The sequence below is a fragment of the Amphibalanus amphitrite genome, unplaced genomic scaffold, assembly GCF_019059575.1.
Source record: "Amphibalanus amphitrite isolate SeventyFive unplaced genomic scaffold, NRLGWU_Aamphi_draft 000329F_arrow, whole genome shotgun sequence".
Taxonomy (NCBI): Eukaryota; Metazoa; Arthropoda; class Thecostraca; order Balanomorpha; family Balanidae; genus Amphibalanus; species Amphibalanus amphitrite.
This window is the reverse complement of record NW_024881824.1, coordinates 122779-145650: the sequence shown is the minus strand read 5'-3', so window position 1 is coordinate 145650 and position 22872 is coordinate 122779. Positions and strand designations below refer to the sequence as shown.

Genomic DNA, 22872 nt, shown 5'->3' with positions numbered 1-22872 from the left:
TTCACTATTGTCACAAAGGTCCGACTCTATGTCGACGCTGCAACTAGTACAGCGAAGCCGTTTGAAAGTTGAAGCCAATTTGAACCCTTCCACAAAATATAGCCACAGACATGATGTTGAACGTGGAAAAGTAAGAACCGTTGAGGCCATGGGGACACGTCGTCGCTTCAGCTCCAGCCTCCATCGCAGTTGCGGAACTCCTGGTAAGATTTCTTTCACGAAGAGGAGTGGCTGGTCTGGTTACAATAAGGCTAAATTGAATGAGAGTTAGGGGTAGGATATGCATATTTGCGAAATCATATTGCTTGAGACAGTTATGCGAGGAACAAAATGTCAAAGCCTAAAATACGGTTTCAACACTTATTAATTTAGTAGCAGCGAGCCTGTGTCCGAGTCTCTCGCCAGAGTCGCTCCCTTATCGAAAACGAACCGCTCCCCCAGTCGCCGCTCCCGCGTCCTCGACCAATCAGAAGACTGGAAGTGGCCATGCTGTGGCCGGCACGATTTTGCGGGGCGCCGTCATTTTCTCGCGCTGCCCCGTGCGCGTGCCGGCTGTGCCTCTGCGAGTTTGTTGCTGTTTCGCGTCCGGTTTGAAGTGCCTTGCTTGTGGTGATGGAACCTAATGCTGTGAATAATGACGCTCTTGCAGCGGCACAGCTAGAACTCGGTGGTAATGTTCTGGTCAGGCGACCGTTTGATCCTGTGGCACATGAGCTGGATGCCAACTTCCGGCTCACGCGTTTTGCTGATCTGAAAGGATGAGGGTGTAAAGTCCCCCAAGAGACTCTTTTGAAGCTCTTGGAGGGACTTCAGGATGACGCGAGTGCCCAGGATCAGGAACATACCCATTTTATGCACCTTCAAATACCACGAGTTGGTGAGTAAAGTGAATAATGCATTGAACCTCTAAAATGAATGTTTTTTGCATTTTCTTTTTAAGTTACCTTTTTCAAATTATGAATATTTCAAGCATAATTATTCAGGTTGTGCTTGGCCAAAGCTTAACATTTTTGCTGGAAATGCAGTGCAATTATTGAGGCTGTTATGTGCAATTTCAATGGTATTGGGTGAATCGTATGCATTACGTGCTGCTACAGTGCAATAACAGAGCTGAATGTTTCAGGTATTGGGATGGATGCTTCCATCACACCTCTTCGGCATGGAGGACTGTCTCTTGTGCAAACTACAGACTTCTTTTACCCTCTGGTGGAAGATCCCTACATGATGGGTAACATTGAGTGATAATATATGCAGAATTTTGTCTTGATGAAACTGCTTCATTCAATCTATTCATAGTAGGGCAAACCCACTAGTTCAATCAATGAGTTTCATTCATTATGTACATTTGACCCTTCATTCATTCAATAATTGTTCATTCATTCAGCAGCTCTCACCAGCATCATAATATGGCTTTTGTTTTATAATTCACTGGTAATCTCAATTATTTGAACCAAAGCAGCCATGAATGAACTGATTTTCTATATAAACACTTTCACTAAGCCTCATGTTTTGTAATTACAAAAAATACCCTGACTTAAGTCAGGGTGTCATAATACTTTCTTTTGGTAGGTTTCTATCAAATAGTGTTAGAGCACTCTGTTATAGTGTGAATGTAGGTAACCTGATCTGCCACTGTACCCAGGCAAGATCGCCTGCTCCAATGTGCTCTCGGACATGTACGCCATGGGCGTCACCGACTGTGACAATATGCTCATGCTGCTGGGCATCTCAACCAAGCTGACTGAGAAGGAGCGTGACGTCGTCATCCCCCTCATGATGCGCGGCTTCAAGGTAGGAGGCCAGCGTCCAACGACGGCGGGGTGCGGCCTGGAGCGTCGCCGCGTCGGGCGGGGCGGGGTAGACCGTCAGGTGGGGAGGGGTGCACCGATAACGCAGCTGCGCCAGACGGGGGTCATGTGATCGTCGGATGGAGGGGAGGGGGCGGGGTGATCCGGTCCGTCGGTTGTGCGCCGTCATGCCTACAGGTCGGGAGATTACAGATGACGTGTGACCTACTGCACGTAGTAACAGCTGGTCGTCACGTGCCTCACACCTTACCGAGGAGTAGAGGAATGCAGTGTCCCAAAATTGTATTTTGGCTTGGGTGTCAGAGCGAAAATTCCTCTCCAAAAAGGGGGATAAGAGTGCAAAATTCCCCAGTCAGATAGGGCCCAAAATGATTGCAAAGGAGATCAATGGCATGCATTTCTATATAATGAGGTAAAATGTACCTAATATGTAAAATGACCAATGCAAATGCTTATTCTCAGTAAAGCTGGGAGTGGAAAATTGCTCTTAGATATTAGAGATGAGAGTGCAAAATGATTTTTATTTGGATGTAGTTTCCCACCCAAATCGAAATATTTTGGGACACTGGAGGAATGTTTACGTACCGGTACTATTGTGTGCTCATACTGTTTTTTTTTTTTTTTTTTAACCGGTTCATGATGCGCGTGCTGTGTAGTGTGTATGGTGTATGTGTACTGTGTAGTCTCCCAAACAGTTAAGTGTCTCGTTGAAAGTATCGCGTCTCGAAAGTATCGCTATCGCTCCCTGGTTTGAGGCCCCTGGGCTTTGAGAGTTGGCCGCCTGGCCGGCCCGTGAAAACGGTACGGGCCGGCCAGGCGGCCAACCCTCAGACCAGAGGCTCTCAAACCAGGGAGCGATAGCGATACATTCGGGACGCGGTACCCCCAAGAGGGACTATACCCCGGATTGCAAATGAAGTACGATAATGATATAAACGTAAATGGTTAGGTTAGTTGCTCTGTTTCGTACTAACTTACAATTTTTATTTTTGATTTGGGTTTTCAGTATGTAATAGGTCTGACAAAATATATCGACAGCTGCCGATATATCTCCCTCCCCCTGCCCGCAGGACGCGGCGACGGAGGCGGGTACCTCGGTAACGGGCGGCCAGTCGGTGATGAACCCGTGGGTGACGATCGGCGGCGTGGCCACCACCGTGTGTCAGCCCAACGAGTTCATCCTGCCCGATTCGGCCGTCATGGGAGACGTGCTGGTGCTCACCAAGCCGCTGGGCACCCAGGTGGCCGTCAACGCGCACCAGTGGCTCGACCAGCCCGAGCGCTGGAACAGGATCAAACTGGTCGTCACGGAGGATGACGTCAAAAAGGTACACGGTCGCTGGGACTCGGGGAGAGAAGGGGTGGCGAGTTGGAGCAACGGACGCAGTCGCGAGTATGTTGACGCACGATGCATGTGCTAAGCAGTTCAGGGTCATGATATTTTAAATGAATGCCGTTTATCGCTGATTTGTTTTCGTTTTGAGTCAAAAACGATCGTTTGCCAGCTCGATGCCGTTTTTTACCTTCGTCGTTTTTTCTTACAACAGGCATACGCGCGTGCCATGGACTCGATGGCCCGCCTGAACCGGACCACAGCGCGCCTGATGCACAAGTACAACGCGCACGGCGCGACGGACGTCACCGGCTTCGGTCTGCTCGGGCACGCGCAGAACCTGGCGCGGAACCAGAAGAACGAGGTGTCCTTCGTCATCCACAACCTGCCCGTGATCGCTAAGATGGGCGCCGTGGCCAAGGCGTGCGGCAACATGTTCCAGCTGCTGCAGGGCAACTCGGCCGAGACGTCAGGTATGCGGGGAAGGGAAGGAGGAGGGAGAGGAAGAAAAGGCGAAGAGCGGAGGGATTCCGCGTTTTTGTTGGAGCGTTGTATTGTGTTGATTCTGTTGTTGTGGTGTTGGCAGCTGCGCATCATTACTCCCGGAACAGTCGATAAAAATGAGCTTGAATGGCTTTCGACAATCAGCTGGTGCGTTGTAATGAGAGTTGTGTGGTTTACTGAATCTCGGTACATAAAACTTAATTATTTGATAAACTTTTTTCATTATGTTCGTTTTCATCGAAATCATTATAGTTATATCCTATGTACCATTCTGAGGTGCTCGAGTTGTACCCAGCCTAAATCGTACGATATTTGCTCCGGAGCCGACGCGTAACAGTAAACGTCACACCATGCTCCTGACTACCGAGTCCGCTGACGGTGACTGACCCGAGCCCCTCCTCACCTCTGCCGCAGGCGGTCTGCTGATCTGCCTGCCGCGCGAGCAGGCGGCCGCCTACTGCAAGGATATCGAGAAGACCGAGGGCTACCAGGCCTGGATCATCGGCATCGTCGAAAAGGGCAACCGGACGGCGCGCATCATTGACAAGCCGCGGCTGATCGAGGTGCCTGCCAAGGAGAAGGACGGCGAGCTGTGGTAGGACGGCCGGCGGCTGTAGCTGTGACCCGGTCCGGCGCCGGCCGGCCGCCGGACGCGCCGCCGCCGCCAGCGTGACGCCGCGCGGACAAACCGCCACCAGCGGCGCCGCGCGGCTGAGGACAGCGGCGGCGGCGCGACCCGCTGCAGACGGACGTCGGACCGCGCACTGCCCGCGGCCCGACTGGACTGTACGCTGTATGGACTGGACTGTATGCAGGGATCATGCGGGGACGACTCGGTCGTTCAGCGGCGTCACGCACATACTATGGAGTGGTCATTATGCGAGAATCATCTGTGAGATGGTGTAATTTTTGCTGGCGGGACCGTGTCGCCGACCGGTTGTACGGTCCAGGCTGTGCAGAGTGTGGAGATTCGGTTGTTGGTTTGGACTGACATTTCTTTTCGCCGCGTACGGTTCTGTCGTAGTTTTGTGAAGTTTTTGAGAAACATTTTCATTGACCTGGATGTTGAGCCATTTGAGGCGAAACACTAATATTTTCTCTACTGTTCATTTTCGAAAAGATATTTTGAACGTTTGATGTATTTTATGACATGACTGTGCTCGTTCAAAAGACGTTCGCGAGCATCCAGGACCGTTACCATAAAACACAGATGATGTGAGAGCACTGTGTGAGGGAATCGATGGTCGCCGTTCTGTGATGACGCTAACCGAGCCCTGAAGCAAATCCGGGCTGGCTTGAACCGACCAGACAGGGGACAGACAGATGAGATCGGGAACAGATCAAATGGCCGTCATCAGCGTAAAATACGCACCTGTAACCTAGCCCCATTCACAAACACTCTTATGGGATGACATGATCGCTGCACTGACAACCTTCCGTTTCCCTACGCGGGCTGCTTGCTCGATGCCGAGCGTGCCCTAAAACGATATAGCCACTGCATAAAGCAGCTGCAATTTCCATGCCGTCATGATCCGGACGTTGGTCGGGTGCTAAGAGCCGGGCCGTCACTGGCACGGTAAGAGTCTCCGCTGGCTGACCGGTTGTAGGGATGGAGCGGCACGCTATGGCCGCTTTCCTCCACCCGGCGCGGGCATCGACTGGGAGTTGGAATCCTCCGAGAAGTTTATCTGCTGGAAGTCTGTGTCCATCGAGTCGGATGTCACCGAAAATCCTGAAAGGGAAAGTATGCCATGAACAGCTACATGCACACAATGCGAAGTATGCTCACTCTTCCCAACAAAATAATTCTGATCTGGTTGGTGTCTTGCTGATAAGAAAGGTACCTCCTATTTAAGCTATCAATGAACTCCCCCAGTGATTGCCTGTCGCCTTGTACCAAGTAGCTCGTACTGAAGTCAAGATCACCCAAGATCAACAGTGGCACTCCACAACATAGGTACCTGTGTTTGAATCCTCTCCCAAAAACGATGGACTGGGTGTTTCAATATTCTTGGTGCTCTGATTTTCCTTGTTGGCTAGGGACTTCTTTTTCCTCTTCTCAATGGACACAGGAACCCATTTATATATCCTCATGGTAGTATCACTAACTGCCACCCATTTCTTCTCCCTGGAACGAAACCAATGTGAAAAAATAAAGAAAACATGCCCACGTGCATTATATACACAATATATATACAATCATCCAATCAATAAAAATATGGAATATTGATGGTATGACATTGATGCAGTCAAGATTCCATAATATTACCATGGTCAAAGATACCATGAATGAGAGCGGGACCTACAGGCGAGTTGCCTTTCAGATTTCCCGATAGTGTAAGGTAAAGTAAGGTAAGGTATGAAGTGTTCATTGGATTGAAAGCATCATTTAAAATTGAACAAAAAATGGCATAAGATATCATAACTGATAGGGGCGAGGGCAACAATTTATAATTGAACGACTCGGACTCACCATTTTCGCACTTTGTCAACGGTGTGCATGAGACGCTTGACATCATCTTTGGTTCTGCTTCTCGTTTCTGCACGGAATGATCTGTTCATTTTCACTCTAGGTTGATGAAATGTGATTCAAAGTCAGACAGTACAGTAAATATCTCGCCGAAATTTACAGATTTACATACAACCAGCAGCCGCCATAGATGTTTTCTGTGAATAACATAACAATCGCAAGGTTGTCATGATACATTTAACATGATTCATGAATGCAGTATATTGGTTTTGGTTTTATTGCGACAACCAATGAAACCTTTAGAATGAAGCTGTCTTCTTCTCCCCACAGTGTATATCTTCTCCCATTCACCTTAATTGCAAAAATAGTTTGTGTTTGAAAAGATGACAGGGCAAAAAGTAAATAGAAAATTACTTTTTAGCTATTTTTTTCAAAATTAGCCCTTGAAAAGCATCGTCTTTGTTCCGAAACTGCAAAAAAATAGCGAAAAACTGATGACGTCATCTTTATCATTTTCTTATTTACCTTTGTTTACGAATTTGCCTTTGCGCCACATTCGTATTCAGTCCGCCAGCATTGACCTCCAATGCCCGCCAAGTTGCGGCCACTAAAAAAAAGTTGAAGGCGACTGGCCGCCCACCGCCCGCCGCGCCTCCCGCCCCTCCACTTACGATGTGCAGCCATCAGACTTCTAACCGTGTCTGTGCTGGATATTGGAAAACAAGGGAGAATGCATGGTATTCGGGTAATTCCTTGGGGAATTTAGGAAGGGGTGGTGTGATCGGAGTGGACCTAATACGGATCTGACGATAGGTGCACTGCAGACGGGCGCCTCGTCCACTGCCCAGGTCGATGGTCGTTCACTGAGCGCCGACAGCCGCCAGCTTCCCTTTATATCTAACGAATAGTGTTTTCAAACAGCCTGCGGTTACGACCATAAATTTTGCCTTAAACGCCTACGTTGAATGTGCGAGCACGAATGGATGCTATGGCATGCAAAATCCGTACTAAATTCAATCGCGATCTCAATTAGCACCCACCGCAGCCAGCTGCTTATCGCCTATCGGATAATCCGATTACACTATTACCTATGTGCGGGTTACTACCGGCACATCTCAACGCTGATCGATTCACTCACACAAGGAGCAAAATTCAGCGGTTGTATTGACTTTTGGACCGCACTTTGGAAGATGTCCCCAAAATTAGGGATCGAGGTAAAAAAGGTGCACTTGACAACAAAAGAAGTGGACAAAGCAATTGTTCTATGCAAAGCACACAGTACATCTTACATGGGAATATTTTTCCGTGAATTTGTTTTAAAAGAAACAATGTTCAACCTCAGCAAATGGCAACACACTGGGATACAAATGACATCCAAGCACTAACGAGCGTGAATCGCGCGACCGGCGCTCCGCACGCGACAGACTAGCCGCCGACCACCGACATGTTGTACTTCTGCACGTCAACGCGGCCCCCGCTTCTGCACGTCCACGCGGTCCGATGTCCTGGCAGCGCGGCAGTTGGGCGTTCCTCTGCCCTCCAACCAGCTGCCGCACAGCAGACGCCGGTCAGGACCGCCGTTCAGCTCTCGCCTCCGTCGCCGTCCCACCGTGAGGCGGCCGGTGGCGCCGGACGGGGACGTTCATCCTCAGCGGGTGACGCGGCGGTGCGGATCGCGCCCCGTCACTGGGCGCCTCGCCGCGGCGAGGTTCCGTCCGCCGCCCTGTCCTCTGAACACGGCTGGGGGGCGGCGGCGCCGCTACGCCAGACCGAACCGGGCCGCCCTCAGCTTCTTCTTGTCCTCTGTGGCCGGGTCGACCGGCGCACTCGAGGAGAAGCGAGCCGCTCTCTTCGCCTTGGCGTCCTCAGCTGTGACGATGCCGAAGCGTTCCTTTCGCTTCTTGAGCCGCTCGGATTCCTCCAGCTGCGGTAGGCGGGACATAAAGCAAGGTCACTTATGAATAAGACAGAAACTTAAAGAGTACTGATGTAAGTAGGGATTCTGTGCGAACGATTACATAAAATACCGCGGCTTATTGATTCAGGGATGGGAAGCACGACATTGCTGGCTAGGGAAACGGCACCGCTGGCTACGGGTGGAGCTGAGAAGAGATGGCTGGAGTGGGTACAAAAAGCAGGAGGCGAGAAGGGACGAAACATCGGAGAAACTGGACCAGAAGCAGCTCACGGTTCATATAGCCTAGATCGACGAAACCTATCGGGACTCAGTTTTTCACATTTACCACAAATCATTGAAAAATGAAAGAAGAAATGCCCCATCACTCAAATATCGAAATACTTGTTTGTTGTGCTTTGTGAACGACCTCATATTTTGAACATAGACCTGCACTCAGCCACAGATGAATTGTAGTTTCATCAAAGTACTTTAACAAAATCTTAATCATACAAAAGCCGCGTAGCCGATCAACAAATGCCTCCCCGGTCAAACCCACTATCAGACCGCGCTACCAGTAATCCGTTAATCACTGACCGAGACAACTTTCGCCGAGACCGCCTCTCCGAATCTATCCGCCCGCTTCTTCAGCTTCTCTAGATCGTCAGCACCGCCATTCTTCTGAGCGGGCTTGTCGGCGGCCGGAGCATCGGCAGGGGCGGCGGGCGACGAGCCGAACTTGGCCAGCCGCGCCGCCTTCCGCTCCTCAGGCGTCATGATCTTCACGTTGGACAGTTTATCGGCGACAGGCACGCCGCCCAGCTTCTCGGCCCGTTTGGCGAGCCGCTGACGGAGAGAAACAGATCAGGGTCAGACATGGGGTCGTGCTGACCGCACAGCTGCGTCAAGGAGGGGCCCAGCTGCCGGCGCAGGGCAACAAGTGGTGAACGATAGCGAACTCACTAATACACTGCTTTAATATCATCGGAGGTACGAACAATCATGTTGGATCTGTTACGATATTTGTCTCGGGAATGATCATTGGGTCTCAGTTGAATGATTGTCTTTGGATTTCTGGACCTAGACGGGAATTCAAAAATGGGAATGTCTTTGAATATTCATAATATGCAGTCGAGCATATTATGAATATGCCAGACTGCGAATATGTATATTCAAAGTTGTGCGTGCAGTGTCTTCAATAACACAGATCAGCTACACCACCCACCTCTGATTCTGAGAGGCCGGTGATTTTGATGCGTTTGCTGGCGGGCGGCGCGTCGCCGGCGGCGGGGGCGGTGACCGGGGCGGGGGCGGTGGCGGGGGCGGCCGGCTCGACCGCCACCGCCTTGGCCGCCTCTGCGATGGCGGTGGCGGCCGCCTGCTGCGCCGACTCGGCCGCCTCTCGGTTGATGACGATCTTCTTGGGCTTGGCGGCGGGCGTGGCCGCCGCTGGCGGAGCGGTAGATGTGTCCAGGAGCTTCGTGTCCAGCTCCTCCTGCAAGCAATAAATGCCAGATACGTCAGTGTCCTGTTTCACCGGTGATAGCAGCACGCTGCTATCAAATTGCGCGAGCTGACGTAATGTGATGACGTCATACTGCTGACGTAAGGGGCAATTCTGGCGCACGATTGCCGCAATATTGTTTTACGTCATCAACTAAATTTTCGAAGTTTACGTCCAAATTTTCCTTAAACCCATTTTCTTTTAAATACATCATATTAAAAATATATATTAACAATAAATATACTATCATGACTGCGTAAACTCTTACTTTTAGGCTCATACGTCACTTAATGCCGCGGCCAAGGTCGCGGCAATCGTGCGCCGGAACTGCCCATCACGTCAACAGTATGGCGTCATGACATGACGTCAGCTCGCGAAACGTGATAGCAGCGTGCTGCTATCACGGGTGAAACAGGGCCCAGGGGTCTAATTATTCCATTTACCATTATCATACTCATCTGTCCTGAAGCCAAGTTCGTAGAGCATCATTGCTCAGTCTCCTGGTGATAAAAGTCGCCCTCGATATACAAGATGCCTGACAAGTAACAGGGATGGTCTACGGTTGGTCGAAGCAGCCACCAAAAGCAACTCAAACCAGTTATATTCGCTTAAGTGTGACTAGCCATGTTTGAATTTGATGGACTTGTTAGATTTTGGCACATAAATTATCCCATTACCTGGCATTGCCTAATCAAACAGCATGAGTCAGGCAGGTACTGTATGCCTGTGTAACATCAAATTTAGCTCTGTTTAATCATAATGTAGGCCTCAATTCTGTCAATCCATTCATATGAAGCCTTTTTAATGTTAATCATAAAAAGAATTAAGCAATAAGTGAAAAGTAATGCATGACAGTTGACAAAACCTTACACACCAATTTAATAACACATTTTTGTGGTGTAAGCTAGGGTGGCATTCTCCTATTGAAAAAAGTTATTCAAAAGCCTAAATCAAACAATATATTCAGGTAGGTAGAAAATGCATGAGGCAGCATAACCACTGTGAACCAGATATCAGCAGAGGACCTGACAGACTCACATTGGTAGCGTCCTCTTCCTCCTCCTCCTCCCCAAGCAGTTCAGACTCCTTGGCCTCCAGGTCATCCTCCTGGTGTGAGCCATCAGCACCCTCGGCGGTCAACGCGTCCCGCAGTCGGGCAGCCAGCTCACCCTTGTTGCCGCTCGTTGGCAGCCCACGCTCCTTCAGCTCCTTCTTCAGCTCAGCAATCTGAAATAACAGATGGGCATTTTTATATAATGTGAGTGGGGTAAACTCATCCAGTATCATGAGTTACTTGGTAGTTGGTATATATTCCGTTTAAATGATGCAGAACAAATGATTTCATGATACCAGGCCAGGTCCCAGCCAACAAAACTCACCTTGAGCTTTGAGACATTCATGATGAAGCAGCGTGATGTTTTAAGTTTCAATAAGAATGAAAATTAAGCCTGAAAATCAAATATTTTGGTCAGCATGCGCACACAGGGCGATATCGTTTTAATTTGCAAACGCCACTTGAATTCCATCAACTTCCAGTCAGTCACCCCATGGGATTGAGATCTGTGGGTGTCAGTGTTGACATCTCAACCAAGGTTGAGGTAGGTACATGATGAGACTGCAAAAAAAAAACGCAAACACGCTCGGACAGTGAATAAATGTAAACATCAATATATTCCGGTTTTTGAAGATACGTGCCCTGAGAGACCAGCGCGGGTATCAATTCCCGGCAAGTACACGCATGATAAACAACCGGCGCACGCTGCTCGATTGGACGACGATGAAAACAGGGCGCCTGGGGCGATTTGATCAAGGTTCGTGAAATTTACACGTGACGTTTGGCATATAGAAGGCCCTTGGAGCGAGAGAAGTTCCAAATGTCACGTGACTAATATGCCCTACGGCGCCCTGTTTAAACCGGCGTCCGCTCGATTCCCTCGAAACGGCCCTGGAAACGGCGATTTCATTTTATATCATGTCTAGCCCTCTAGCGGATTATTTGCAAAACACACAATTAATTCAAAATATGTATTAAAAATAAAATAAAATTTTAGTTAATTTTTTAATAAAGTTAGAATTTTTAAATACTTTGAATTTATTTGTAGCTAACGAAAAAAATCTATATATCTCAAATGCAGTTTTACTGCATTTGAGATATATAGATTTTTTTCGTTAGCTACAAATAAATTCAAAGTATTTAAAAATTCTAACTTTATTTAAAAAATTAACTAAAATTTTATTTTATTTTAAAAATAACACAGCATGACCGCCAGGGCTGCAGCGTAAATCTTCAACCTACCCCTTTTGTAAGATCCCGAATAAGTTGATATGAAAATGGAAGCAATATACTAGAATCATTCCCCTTCTCTAGTATAAAGGAGACGATGATTGAAATATTTTTGCTCTTTTTCCCTGTCAACTTGAAAATTATTCGATAAATTATAATTCATAAGTTTAAAAAAGTTATTTTCATTCAAAGTGTTTTATTAAGCAACTGAATGAAAAAATGATCAGCCTGTCTGAAAATTTGGGTGAGACTAAATGCTTACTTCGAAATCTAAGCTGCGTTGCGGTATTGGCGGTTATGTGCGGCGTGTATGCCGCATGATTAGTAAGCGGCGACCACTAAATTAAAAACTCAATAGCTTTGACCTGTTTTCAATGGATAACACTGCATACCAAAAATGTCCATCGCTCTCGTCATAGGATATTTAGATTTAATTAACTAACTTATCTACATCATTGTTTTGAACAAAATTAATACTTTCAACTTGACCCTCGCCCGTATTGGTGTTTTTCCAGCCGCGAACGTATAAGGTATAACCCCTTGCCGTTTCGCTCCTGATCAAGCTAGAGCTTCGCGGAAAAAATGAGCGTGTTGCCCGTGACGAGAGAAAGCCGATGATACCCAATTTTAAGGTCCTATGTCATCGGTTGACCTTCCAGGTCAGGTCAATGACCCAAAAGGCGGGAAAATTGGGACCTGTTAGAACGTCGTAGTGTGGCTGCTGCCTGCTATGGGGTTTTTCGGGGTGCTGATCACGAATATCATGCTAGTTTTGATCACAGATGATGCCTTCATTCATTTAGGCCAGGTCGGGTTAGGTCAGGTCAGGTCAACCAGTAGAGGTCCTGCCAGGTATTTGTAGTAGGTGTCAACCGCCTCTGACAGCCTCGTAACATGTTACGAAGGCACCAAAACTACTTTGTTAACGTTCATGTGGTTGCTTAATTCGAATTCAGCTCGAAAAAACTGGCCTAGAAACATGTCAAACTCGAAAAAGTGAACCGAGGTCACCAAAGGTCAATGACCTGACCTGACTTTCAGGTGACCTTGACACCCACCCTAATGCATGGGGGCAACATCATATCACATGTTTGAACGCTTGAAACCACGAAAAGACTGCAAACGCGCTGCTAATGCGAGCCGACATACGCTGAATCGCGGTTCCAGCCAAACATGGTCTCGAAAAGTAGGTCACAGGTCAAAGGTTATTTGCGTCAGGGTCATGAAATTTTCAGGGTAGGTGTAAAATTGATCAACGTGAGGGTACTAAAAGTTACGTCGTGATCGGCCGCTTTTTACGCGAGTTATTTGCGAAAAACCGAGGGGAGTCCGTTCGACCTCCCCCGCCCCCCCCTAAAGGGCGAGGGTTAACTCACAGTCCGAACTCCGAACAAGTTCGGTCTTGTTTGTGAATTTGTCGGAGCATCACCTAAATCTAGTAGAGAAGATGGAGGGAAACTAGGCTTTTAATGACGGTCAGGGGCACTACAAGCTGGTGAGAGGGTTGACATACCATGTTTTGATAGCATGACTGAAACAGACTTTTTGGGTAGCCAGGAAATCGCATGCGATAGCCTATTGAAATTCTTACATCGGCCTTTATATGCACCAGTCGTATACAGGTGCGGGATTTGACATACGATTTCCAGACAATCGAAGTACTGTTTGGAGCCAACGAAGGAAGGAGTGAGTGAGTACTAAGTTGAAAGCATTAATTTGGTTCAAAAGGATGATGCATATAAATTAGTTATTTAAATCTAAATATCTTACGACGAGAGCGATTGGCATTTTTGGTATGCAGTGTTATTCATTGAAAACAGGTCAAAGCTATTGAGTTTTTAATTTAGTGGTCGCCGCTTACTAATCATGCGGCATACACGCCGCACATAACCGCCAATGCCGCAGCACAGCTTAGATTTCGAAGTAAGCATTTAGTCTCACCCTGAAAATTTATCTTCACAACCGGATTTGCTACCAGAAAAAGACCTACCAGTTCTCTTCATGCTGCCAATTGAGTGACATTTCTGGCGCTGAGCTTCGATGAAAATAGCCAAAAAGTAGCGTTGCTTTGTGTATTTCTGTGGAAGGGTGATAGGCGTTCGGGGTCTTCGAGTTTGTGTTTGGTGTATTGCTAGATAAATCCAGATGCATTGACTGGTAGACATGCTTAGTTTGAAGGCTAAACTTGTCATTTTTATTTATGAACTGTACAGTAGAAGGTAGTGCGGTTCAACTGTACGAAACGTTACAGTTAGCCACTGATCCCTTGCATCCTTTGCGGATCAGGATTGGCAGTGGAGTTCAAAAAGTAAATAAGTAAGTACGTATTTAATATTTGTTTTCTGACTTCTGATTGTATTTATTTACAGTACAACTGAAAGATCTTGTTGCATTGGTTTCCAACTTCCATTAGGTCCGAGGTCTGGGATCAGGATGGAGGGCGATACTTCAGTGTTTTACATAAAAGTATGAAAGGACAGTGTTAAATCCTACACATCAACATGTTGCAGGTGATGAATTCCCCACTCTTAATCCTGCATCGATTTGAAAAATAAGGCAATAAAATGAAAGCACTCTCAGGCAAAGCATGATAAACTATAATTGCTTACAATGTTTTTCACATGAATTAATTACCTACCTATACATCAGGCTATACCATCAGCATCTTCTCTCAAGCTGTGTAACAAAATTGTTAAATTTATGAAAATGGCTTTGATGCTTGTATTGTTTTGTGATATCTAGATAACTGATTACTGAAGATTGTATTACTTTATTTTTGTCTTGCTAACCTTTTGATGAAAGACTGTTTATTGAAACATCATAACTTTTGGCCTTTTACCTTTTCCAAATAGATAACATAAACAGATCATAGATGTAGGTTCTTGTATTCAAAAGTAGAGCTAACTCAATATAAACTATGAGAAATATCAGAAACTGAAAGAAAATTGTCAATGATGAATTTTCCAGTTGATGAGCTTTTGCTCTCAGGTCTCAGGGAGTGTTAGATATATCAATGCTGGTGATGAATAGAAATGAAATGATAGCATGAATTTGTATGGAACAGAGTAAAACTTAGCTATACAATTTACCTTTAATTTCAAAACAAGGTTTAAACATCTTAAATTGATGTGGAGATGCCTGTTTTAAACATCAGGGAAATGAGTGTTAATCCATAATTTTGGAATTATCAATGCTGTTTTACTGTATACATAATTTTGAAGCTATCAATAGTGCTACTGTAACCTGATTTGTTTATATACTCCTGGTTGTTTATATGTCATGCATCTGTCTGTGTTCTGTGGGTGGCAGCTGGAACTATTTTCTGTTTCAGATTGAGGCTCACCACACACCAGCATGGTGAGGAGCGCGGCCGCTCCTAGCGCCGGACGCGGCTCCCGGGGACGAGGCTCGCGCGGCGCCCGCAGCTCTGTCTCCCTGGACTCCACCTCGCCGCCTCGACGGGGCCGACCGCGGCGCGTCCAGCCAGCTGAGGATACCCCCGAGACGCCGGTCAACGTATCAGGAGCATCGTCTCCCGATACAGCTCGACGGGGCAGAGTGCGGCGCGTCCAGCCGACTGAGGATACCTCCGAGACACCGGACAGCGTCCCGCTCCCCGAAACAGCTCGACGGGGCAGACCGCGGCGCAGTGAGTCGGCTGACGGTGCTCCAGAGACACCAGACACCCTGCCGGAACCAACGTCCACCGACGCGGGGCGCCGCGTCTCACGGCGCCAGAGGACGCCCAACAAGCGTTTGATGCCAATCACTAACGGTCGCGTGGAGTCAACGCCCTCTCCGGCTGCGGCGGCGCCGTCGGAACCGGCGCCCCCTCCGCCGCCGCCGCCGCCGCCGCCGGCGCCTCCCGCTACCACACGCGTGTCGACGCGGGGCGGTCGGCGCACCCGCGGCGCCCCCGCGACCGATCGCGTCAGCCGGGGGCGGCGCAGGTCCGAGCCGCCGCCGGAGTCAGCCGACCAGGAGCCAGCAGACCCTGATGTGAACGGTCTGCCGGTCGCCGACTCCAAGGACAAGCTGCAGCACCCCCACTCTCTGTCGCTCTGCACAGTGCGGCTGACCCGCACGGAACTGCCGCTGCCGGCGGCCGTCGCGTCAGACCCGGAGAGTTCCGACATGTCTGCGCCGTCCAGCGTCGGCCCGGTGTCGGAGGAGAACAGTCTGATGTCGGACAGCGTGTCGATGGATGTGACGGACCGGGGCGCCGCGCCACCCGGCAGTCAGGCGGCCGAGCGAGTGACCGATGGAGCTCACTCAGAGAGTGAGACATCGAGCCAGCAACCGCCATCGTCAGAACCCGACGCCGAGCTAGACGAGCAGCGAGACGGACGGAAAGTGGGTGACGAAGGTGCTGTCGTAGACGTTGAACACGGTGATGATCAGGGGAACAACAGGGAGGATGAGCGGAGAGCGGAACGTCCTGGCAGCCGCGCCGACAGCAGAGCCAGCTCTCCTGATTCGCTCGTTCAGTTTCGTGATCCTCACGCGCCCGGACAGTCGCTCGGTGACTCAATGGATTTGGACAGCACTCTGGAAGATAATGATATGAGTTGTGCTAGTGCGTCGGAGCAACGAAATGCAAAAGGAGAGACAGAGAAGAATGATTCTACCGTGTCGCACGTCTCCGCGGCGCCTCCGGGCTCACCGAGTAGTGTTTTAGAAGACCGACAGGAGCCAATGGACTTCGAAGCGTCGCCAAATCAAGCCGAAGGAACAAACGATCATGAGATGCCGGCGGCGGAGTCGCCTCCTGATAAACTAGAGGTAGTCGACCGTGCAACTCCGATTATTGGTGCTGTGAACGGTGGAATTGCGCGTGTGGACGCGATGGACTCGCTGAGTCCGTCACGGAGTCCAGTGATTGATGTGATGAACTCTAGCAGTCCGGCGGTGGACGTTGTGGACTCGCAGAGTCCCGTCGTGGATGTTCAGGACTCGTCCAGTCCCGCTGTGGATGTAATGAACTCGCAAAGTCCGACTCCAGTGGTTCCGCCGAACCCGGTTGTGAATGTAGTCAACCATCAAAGTCCCGAGGAGCACGACTCGCATAATTCAACAGTCGACCTTGTGGACTCCAGGAGTCCTGCTGTGGAGGTGGTGGACTCGCGGAGTCCGTCGTTGGACGTTCAGAACTCGCGTAGTCCGGCTATTGATGTGCTGGATTATCGAAGTCCGGCAGCTGAGACGCAGGACTCGCACAGTCTCGTAGCTGATGCGCTGGATCGGGCGCTGGACTCTCGAAGTCCGGCAGTGGATGCACTGGACTCTCGCAGTACGGCTGCGGACGCTCTGGACTCTCGGAGTCCGGCAGTGGATGTGCTGGACCGGGCGCTGGATTCTCGCAGCCCGGCTTTGGATGCACTGGACTCTCGGAGTCCGGCTGTGGATGCGCCGGACTCCCGGAGTCCGCTGCCGTCGCCAGTGCCGCCGCCGGATGTCGACGAGAACGCGTGTAGCCTGCCGCCGATGGTGTCCAAGGCGTCTGACTCGGAGGACAGTCGGCCGCCGGCGCCGCTGGCAACTCTGGCGGCCCGGCCTGACGCCGACACGGACACCCCGGAGCCCATGGAGGCGTCTGCAGGTCCTGAGAACGTGGTCAGCTCCGTTCCTGGCGGGACCTCGCCGGTGAGAGAAATGTCACCGGTAGGTGTCGCTGCGAGCGCCGAGCGCGCGCCTCCGCCACCTCCAGCAGAAGCGATATCCTTATCGTCGCCATCTCCTGTCGAGCAGACTCCCATGCCGTCCCCGCCGGTGGACCTGGGGAGCGCGCCGTCACCGATGGCGGAAGTGACGCCAATGCCTTCGCCGCCAGTTGAGTTAGACCGACCGACATCATCGTCTCCGACAGTGGATGTGACGTCACCACCGTCGCCTCCGACGGCTGAAGTCACGCCGATGCCGTCACCACCGATTGACGTCGGTCAGATACCGTCGCCGCCACCGAAGGAGATGGCGTCGTCGCCTTCGGTGGATGTTCGTAGTGAAACTTCACCTCAGCACGGTGAGGAGCCCAGTTTGTCTTCCGTGAACGCACCGTCCCCAGCTCACGAGAGTGAGGATGTTGTGTCTCAATCGTCTCTCCCGGAGAAACGCTCTTCTCCGCTTCCGCCTTCTTCAGTTGCTGATCATCCGACGGCGTCTTCAGACCTCTCAATGGATACAGATCGCCCGCCTTCTTCTCCGCGGAAGGAGGATGTCACTGTTGTAACGATGGAAGAACCTGAACCACCCCCAGTGCCGACTGATGGGATTACTGTCTCTTCAATACCGCCTGACCGTCGAAACACTTCTTCACCATTGCGACAAGAAATTTCCTCCCCGGAGCCGCCGGCCAAGGATGCAACGGCTTCCTCTCCATCCTGTTCACCACAGCCGCCGCCGCCAGACGATCCTTCGTCCCGTAATCTGGTAGTCTCAGACGACCTCCCACCACTGCCAGATACTCCGTCTTCCCATCCTCTGTCAGTCTCTAATGACCATCCACCGGCTCCAGAAGCTCCGTCAACGGAGGTCTCCTCTCCGCCGCCGCCGCCGCCGCCGGCTGAAGACGCGGCCACCGTGGAGGGCAAGCCAGCGACGCCGGCTGAAGAGCCTCCCTCCGTGGAGGGCGAGCCAGCGCCGCCGGCTGAAGAGCCTCCCTCGGTGGAGGACGAGCCGGCCCCGTCTCCAATGTCGGAGGACGGCGCCCGCAGTCCCCTGATCGCCTACTCTGACGACGACGACGACCTGTCAGAGTTCTGGCCGCTGCCGCCGAGCCTGGGCCGACCCGTGAAGCCGCCCTCCATCGAAGGCGAGTCTGGCTCTGCTGAGAGCGACGCCGTCACGCCGACACCGACGGAGGATGCCGATAGACCGCCGTCGGGGGGTCGCCGACTGTCGTCAGGGTCTCTGGATGATATCCCGCGGCCGTCGTCACCGCTGGACGTGCGCGAGAAGGGTTCAACGTCGCCGACGGCGCTGAATAAGAAACTGAAGTCGCTGGAGGTGAGCGACTCGTCGGCGAAGCGCCGCGGTGGCTCGACTAGGCGCGGATCTATTGGGGATACCGGTCTGTATCAGGGTGATGTCGAGATGCGCACCGTGTCGAAAAGTGACGCAGAGCGGGCGGCGGCCGTGTGTGATATCCCGCTGCCTGGGGATTCGGTCGCGCCGCCGCTGCCCTCCGCACCGACGGATATGGAGATATCGACCCCGGACGGCTCGGAAGATGAGGGTACCGGACGCGAGCCGGGGACTCGCGCGCCCGCGCAGAGTGAAGGTGAACCCGCCGCGCGTCGTAACTGCTCAGTGGAGAGCGGCGACCGCGCGTCGCCGTTCATGGGTATGTTTGACGAGGACGAGGGGCCACCGGCGGAGGCCCAGTCAGGTGGTGAGGTAGCCGACGGCGCCAGCCCGCACCGGCGCGGCTCGACAGACGAGACGGCAGCGCCGGTGCGACCCGTCATCAGCTACAGCGCTCGGAAGCCGCCGCGGCCGGCCGGCCCGGCGGCGGGCGCCGGCGCGGCGCGGACCGTGCTGGTCGGCCCGGGCCGGACCGTGCTTCTGCCGCCGGGAGGGCTGCAGGCGCTGCGCGAACTCGGCGGCAGGCTGCCCATTGTGGCCCAGTCGCAGCTGGCAGTGGCGTCCCGAGGCGCCGTCATCCGTTCCTCGCAACCTCTGATGGTGCGCTCTGACGCGCTGATCCGCCGGCCCGGTGCGGAGACTGGCGTAGTGTCGGTGGCCGCTGCTGGGACGGGGCCGGTCACCAAAGCTGCCACGCAGCCGGGCAAGAGTCCGCAGAATAAGGTGACCAAGCCGAGACCGAGCAAAGCAGGCAAGGTGACCAAAACTGCGCAAGAGAAGGCCGCGGGAAAGTCAGGGAAGTCACCAGCGGCGAGGGCAAAGTCCGCTGCCGCGGCGGCGCATCTGGATTCTCCTTCAGACGGGACCGCTGCTCCGCCTACAGGGAAGGGAGCCAAGTCCGCCGCCACGCCGCCGGCCGACAAGGCAGCCGCGGGCGCCGCGCGCGCCACCAAGCCAAAGACAAAGTTCCTCGAGCGGCTGTCCTCTGGCAGTCCCAGCTCGCCGAAGCGCTCTCCGGCCGGAGGGAAGGCGGCGGCGGCGGCGGCGGCGGGTCAGGCGGACCGGCGCGGGCAGTCGGCAGACGACAGTGGCTCAGGGGCGACCGCGCCGGGCCCGCTGGACATCCCCCTGCCGCCCGCTCAGGGTCCGGACGGCACGCCCGGCCGCCAACAGGCCGCGAAAGGAGACGGCAAGGTGAAGGATAGCAGGGTGGACGCAATCAAAGACAAGGATATCAACAAACTCAGGAAATTCAAGGTAAGGGCGATTGACAATGAGGAGGCTGCTATGATTGCTATGCTAGGAGGCTGTGCAAATTGTATGCCTTGACTATCGACTATCGTCCAAAGTTTTCTTTCTTGTTTGGTTCGTAAGAAAATGTAAATTTATATAACAGAACTCATAAATCTCAAAATAAGATTTCCCGCAGAGTTTCTAATAAATCGTAATTCGGAACATTTATATTCGAGCATGTAAATATACATTAGATAAACAATTAATCATCGACTTTGTTTCCGCTACCCGAGTACTCAGTACATGCATGCTGCTCAGCTCTCACTGCCCTGGGTTCGCCCCGCCTCGCCCTCACAGACGATCTCAGACTCGATCTGGCTGAAGAAGCAGAAGCTGACGAAGCAGCAGAAGGAGGCGCGCCACATGGTGTGCGACTGCTACCTCTCCCCGGAGGAGATTGAGCGGGGCGACATGGGCTGCGGAGAGGACTGCCTCAACCGGCTGCTCATGATCGAATGGTGAGAGATCCGGGGAGCGACAAACAACTCAATGCGATTTATGATGGATTGAAATTGGCAACCTGTTGAGACGATTATTTCTGTCAAAATTGGCACTTCTTGCTGACTTATTTGGACTACGAATGACCAATAGTAGCCTAATGGTATGTAATCATTCGCAGTCTTTCCATATATGAGTAACCTCTCGGTAACGTGTGAAATATGGATGATGAAGCTCCCAAGCCGGCTGAGTGACAACTCAATTGCTCTGACCCGCAGTGGTACCCGCTGTCCGCTGGGCGACCGGTGCTCCAACAAGCGCTTCACCAGGAAGGAGATCCACCCGACCAGCGTGTTCAAGACGGAGCTGAAGGGCTACGGTCTGCGCGCCGATGTGGATATGCCCGAGAACGCCTTCATCTACGAGTACGTCGGAGAGGTGAGTTCAACTCGGCTAGGCGGTGGCGCTCGCGAGATGGCTTTTTGTTCTCAGATGTCATATTGCGCCTGTCTTTAAGATGGTTCGATTTCGCCAGGTGCTACAATTTTGTGCGGTGCATGATTTATCGCCGTGATGTATTTGTGTGTGTTTTTTTCTTATGGTATCAGCATCAGCATGTGATGCGTTAGTGTATCATATTGGGCCTGTTCCATTGGCTCCTCTAACCTCCTCAAAGCTCCTCAAAGCTCATGAAATCGTTCCAGTGGCTCCTCCAACCTCCTCAAAGCTCCTCTGAAACTCGCCTCAAACCTCCTCTAACCTGCTCCGAAATGAAAGGTGGTTTTTCTGAGGAGGCTATGGACGACACAAATGGCGCGGCAAATACAAAACAGGTGCACCGTGCTACCTAGTTATCGGTGTGCGTAATTATCGGATGAAATTAGGCAAGTTAGCCGATATTCGAACGAATTTTATTCCGAATTTTATTTTTTGTCTACTATGTCAGACGTGAGCTTGAGTGAAATACGCCAGGATTGTAAACATTTTCTTTCCACAAACAGCTGATACCTCCTCCGAACTGCGTTCCAGTGGTCACCGAAATCGGGACGAAATACGGCCTCCTCCAACCTCCTCAAAGCTCCTCTCATCTTTTTTCTGAGGAGCCAAAGGAACAGACCCATTGCCTTTCCGTTTTTTACGTGCTCTTTGTGTGCTAGAACTCGCTGATGCGATGTCATTATTCCTCAGGTGTTGGACTCTGAGGAGTTCAAGCGTCGTACGAAGGAGTACGACCGACTTAAGTATCACCACTACTACTTCATGGCGCTCAAGGCGGATGCCATCATCGACGCCACAGAGAAGGGCAACGCGTCGCGCTTCATCAACCACAGCTGTGATCCAAACTCCGAGACGCAAAAGGTGAGCGAGATCGTAGTTTTTATGGATTTTGTCATTGTGCGTTACACGAGGCCTAGAGCTAGCGCTAGGAATGGTGAGTCGTAGCCAGCGTTTGAAATATAGTTCAAATCGTGATGAAGGCATTCCAACCCAACACCCAACCTCCACGACAAAGTTCCGTGCTTTAGTCTTTTCAATTTTCAGATTGAATTATTAGTTGTCCGTGACGTTGTGTGTTTTGCGTCTGACGCGGCTGTGTCACCGTAGTGGACGGTCAATGGTGAGCTGCGGATCGGCTTCTTCACCCGGCGGCCGGTCTCGGCGGGGGAGGAGATCACGTTCGACTACCAGCTCCAGAGGTCAGTGAGGTCGTGGTACTCTGTGTCATCGGTGGGGGTGGCTACCTTTAGCTCCAGAGGTCAGTAAGGTCATGCCGTCGGTGGGGGTGGCTACCTTTAGCTCCAGAGGTCAGTGAGGTCATGGTACTCTGTGCCGTCGGTAGGGGTGGTTACCTTTAGCTCCAGAGGTCAGTGAGAGTGTTCCAGGCGGAGGGGCAGGGCATATTTTAAGGCACTTACTGCGTCCAGCACGTGCCCTCTGCTCAACTTTGGGACGCAGTAAAAATTTGTTAAAATATGCCCTGCGGAGGGGTGGCGCACTGATACAGAGGCCGGTCCGACAGACAGTCTGACTTACCGGTGGATTTGCACCTGTCATGCGTTATGGTCGATTTATAAGTTCATGATTTTTGAGTCCGTAACTCTAAGAGCCAAATCGTCAAATCTACACACCTAGTCATCCAAATCCGATGCCCATTCCCGATCAGAGCTATCAAGCATTATGGTTTTGGCCTTTGGGCCTGCCGAGAAGTTATCGTAATACGATCCGGACATCCATCATCCAAAAACTATCCAGTTCCGTCGCGT

The 22872-nt window shown here is 51.3% G+C and overlaps 3 protein-coding genes and 1 long non-coding RNA gene across 6 annotated transcripts in view; 2 read left to right on the top strand and 2 right to left on the bottom strand.

The window, feature by feature from the left end:
• Positions 1-414: 414 nt before the first annotated feature.
• LOC122388638 (inactive selenide, water dikinase-like protein) lies at positions 415-4864 on the top strand. The gene is made up of 6 exons (XM_043379863.1): positions 415-877; positions 1124-1228; positions 1643-1791; positions 2879-3136; positions 3356-3614; positions 4060-4864. Exons 1-6 carry the CDS (start codon positions 853-855, stop codon positions 4242-4244), a joined length of 981 nt encoding a protein of 326 aa, XP_043235798.1. The 5' UTR covers positions 415-852; the 3' UTR covers positions 4245-4864.
• On the bottom strand, positions 4769-6459 carry LOC122388639. Its single transcript, XR_006257842.1, has 3 exons — positions 6119-6459; positions 5607-5773; positions 4769-5377 (listed from the first exon to the last, which is right to left on the bottom strand). It is a non-coding gene; the product is annotated as an uncharacterized LOC122388639 (long non-coding RNA).
• Positions 6460-7262: 803 nt separating this feature from the next.
• On the bottom strand, positions 7263-11428 carry LOC122388637 (SAP domain-containing ribonucleoprotein-like). Of its 3 annotated transcripts, none has more exons than XM_043379860.1 (6): positions 11264-11428; positions 10893-10961; positions 10552-10740; positions 9235-9504; positions 8607-8855; positions 7263-8039 (listed from the first exon to the last, which is right to left on the bottom strand). In XM_043379860.1, the coding sequence occupies exons 2-6, from the start codon at positions 10911-10913 to the stop codon at positions 7875-7877; spliced, it is 894 nt and encodes a 297-aa protein (XP_043235795.1). In that variant the 5' UTR covers positions 10914-10961; positions 11264-11428; the 3' UTR covers positions 7263-7874. The 3 variants fall into 3 exon arrangements, with proteins under 3 accessions (XP_043235795.1, XP_043235796.1, XP_043235794.1); XM_043379861.1 differs by having other exon boundaries at positions 11272-11428; XM_043379859.1 differs by having other exon boundaries at positions 11209-11427.
• Positions 11429-13845: 2417 nt separating this feature from the next.
• The window catches only part of LOC122388636 (probable histone-lysine N-methyltransferase CG1716), a 34233-nt gene continuing 25206 nt past the window's right edge, over positions 13846-22872 (top strand). Inside the window, exons 1-6 of the mRNA XM_043379858.1 lie at positions 13846-14113; positions 15129-20134; positions 20468-20628; positions 20887-21046; positions 21797-21967; positions 22214-22305. Coding sequence (XP_043235793.1) covers positions 15152-20134; positions 20468-20628; positions 20887-21046; positions 21797-21967; positions 22214-22305 — 5567 coding nt within the window. The 5' untranslated portion in view covers positions 13846-14113; positions 15129-15151. The remainder of the gene's footprint in view (positions 14114-15128; positions 20135-20467; positions 20629-20886; positions 21047-21796; positions 21968-22213; positions 22306-22872) is intronic.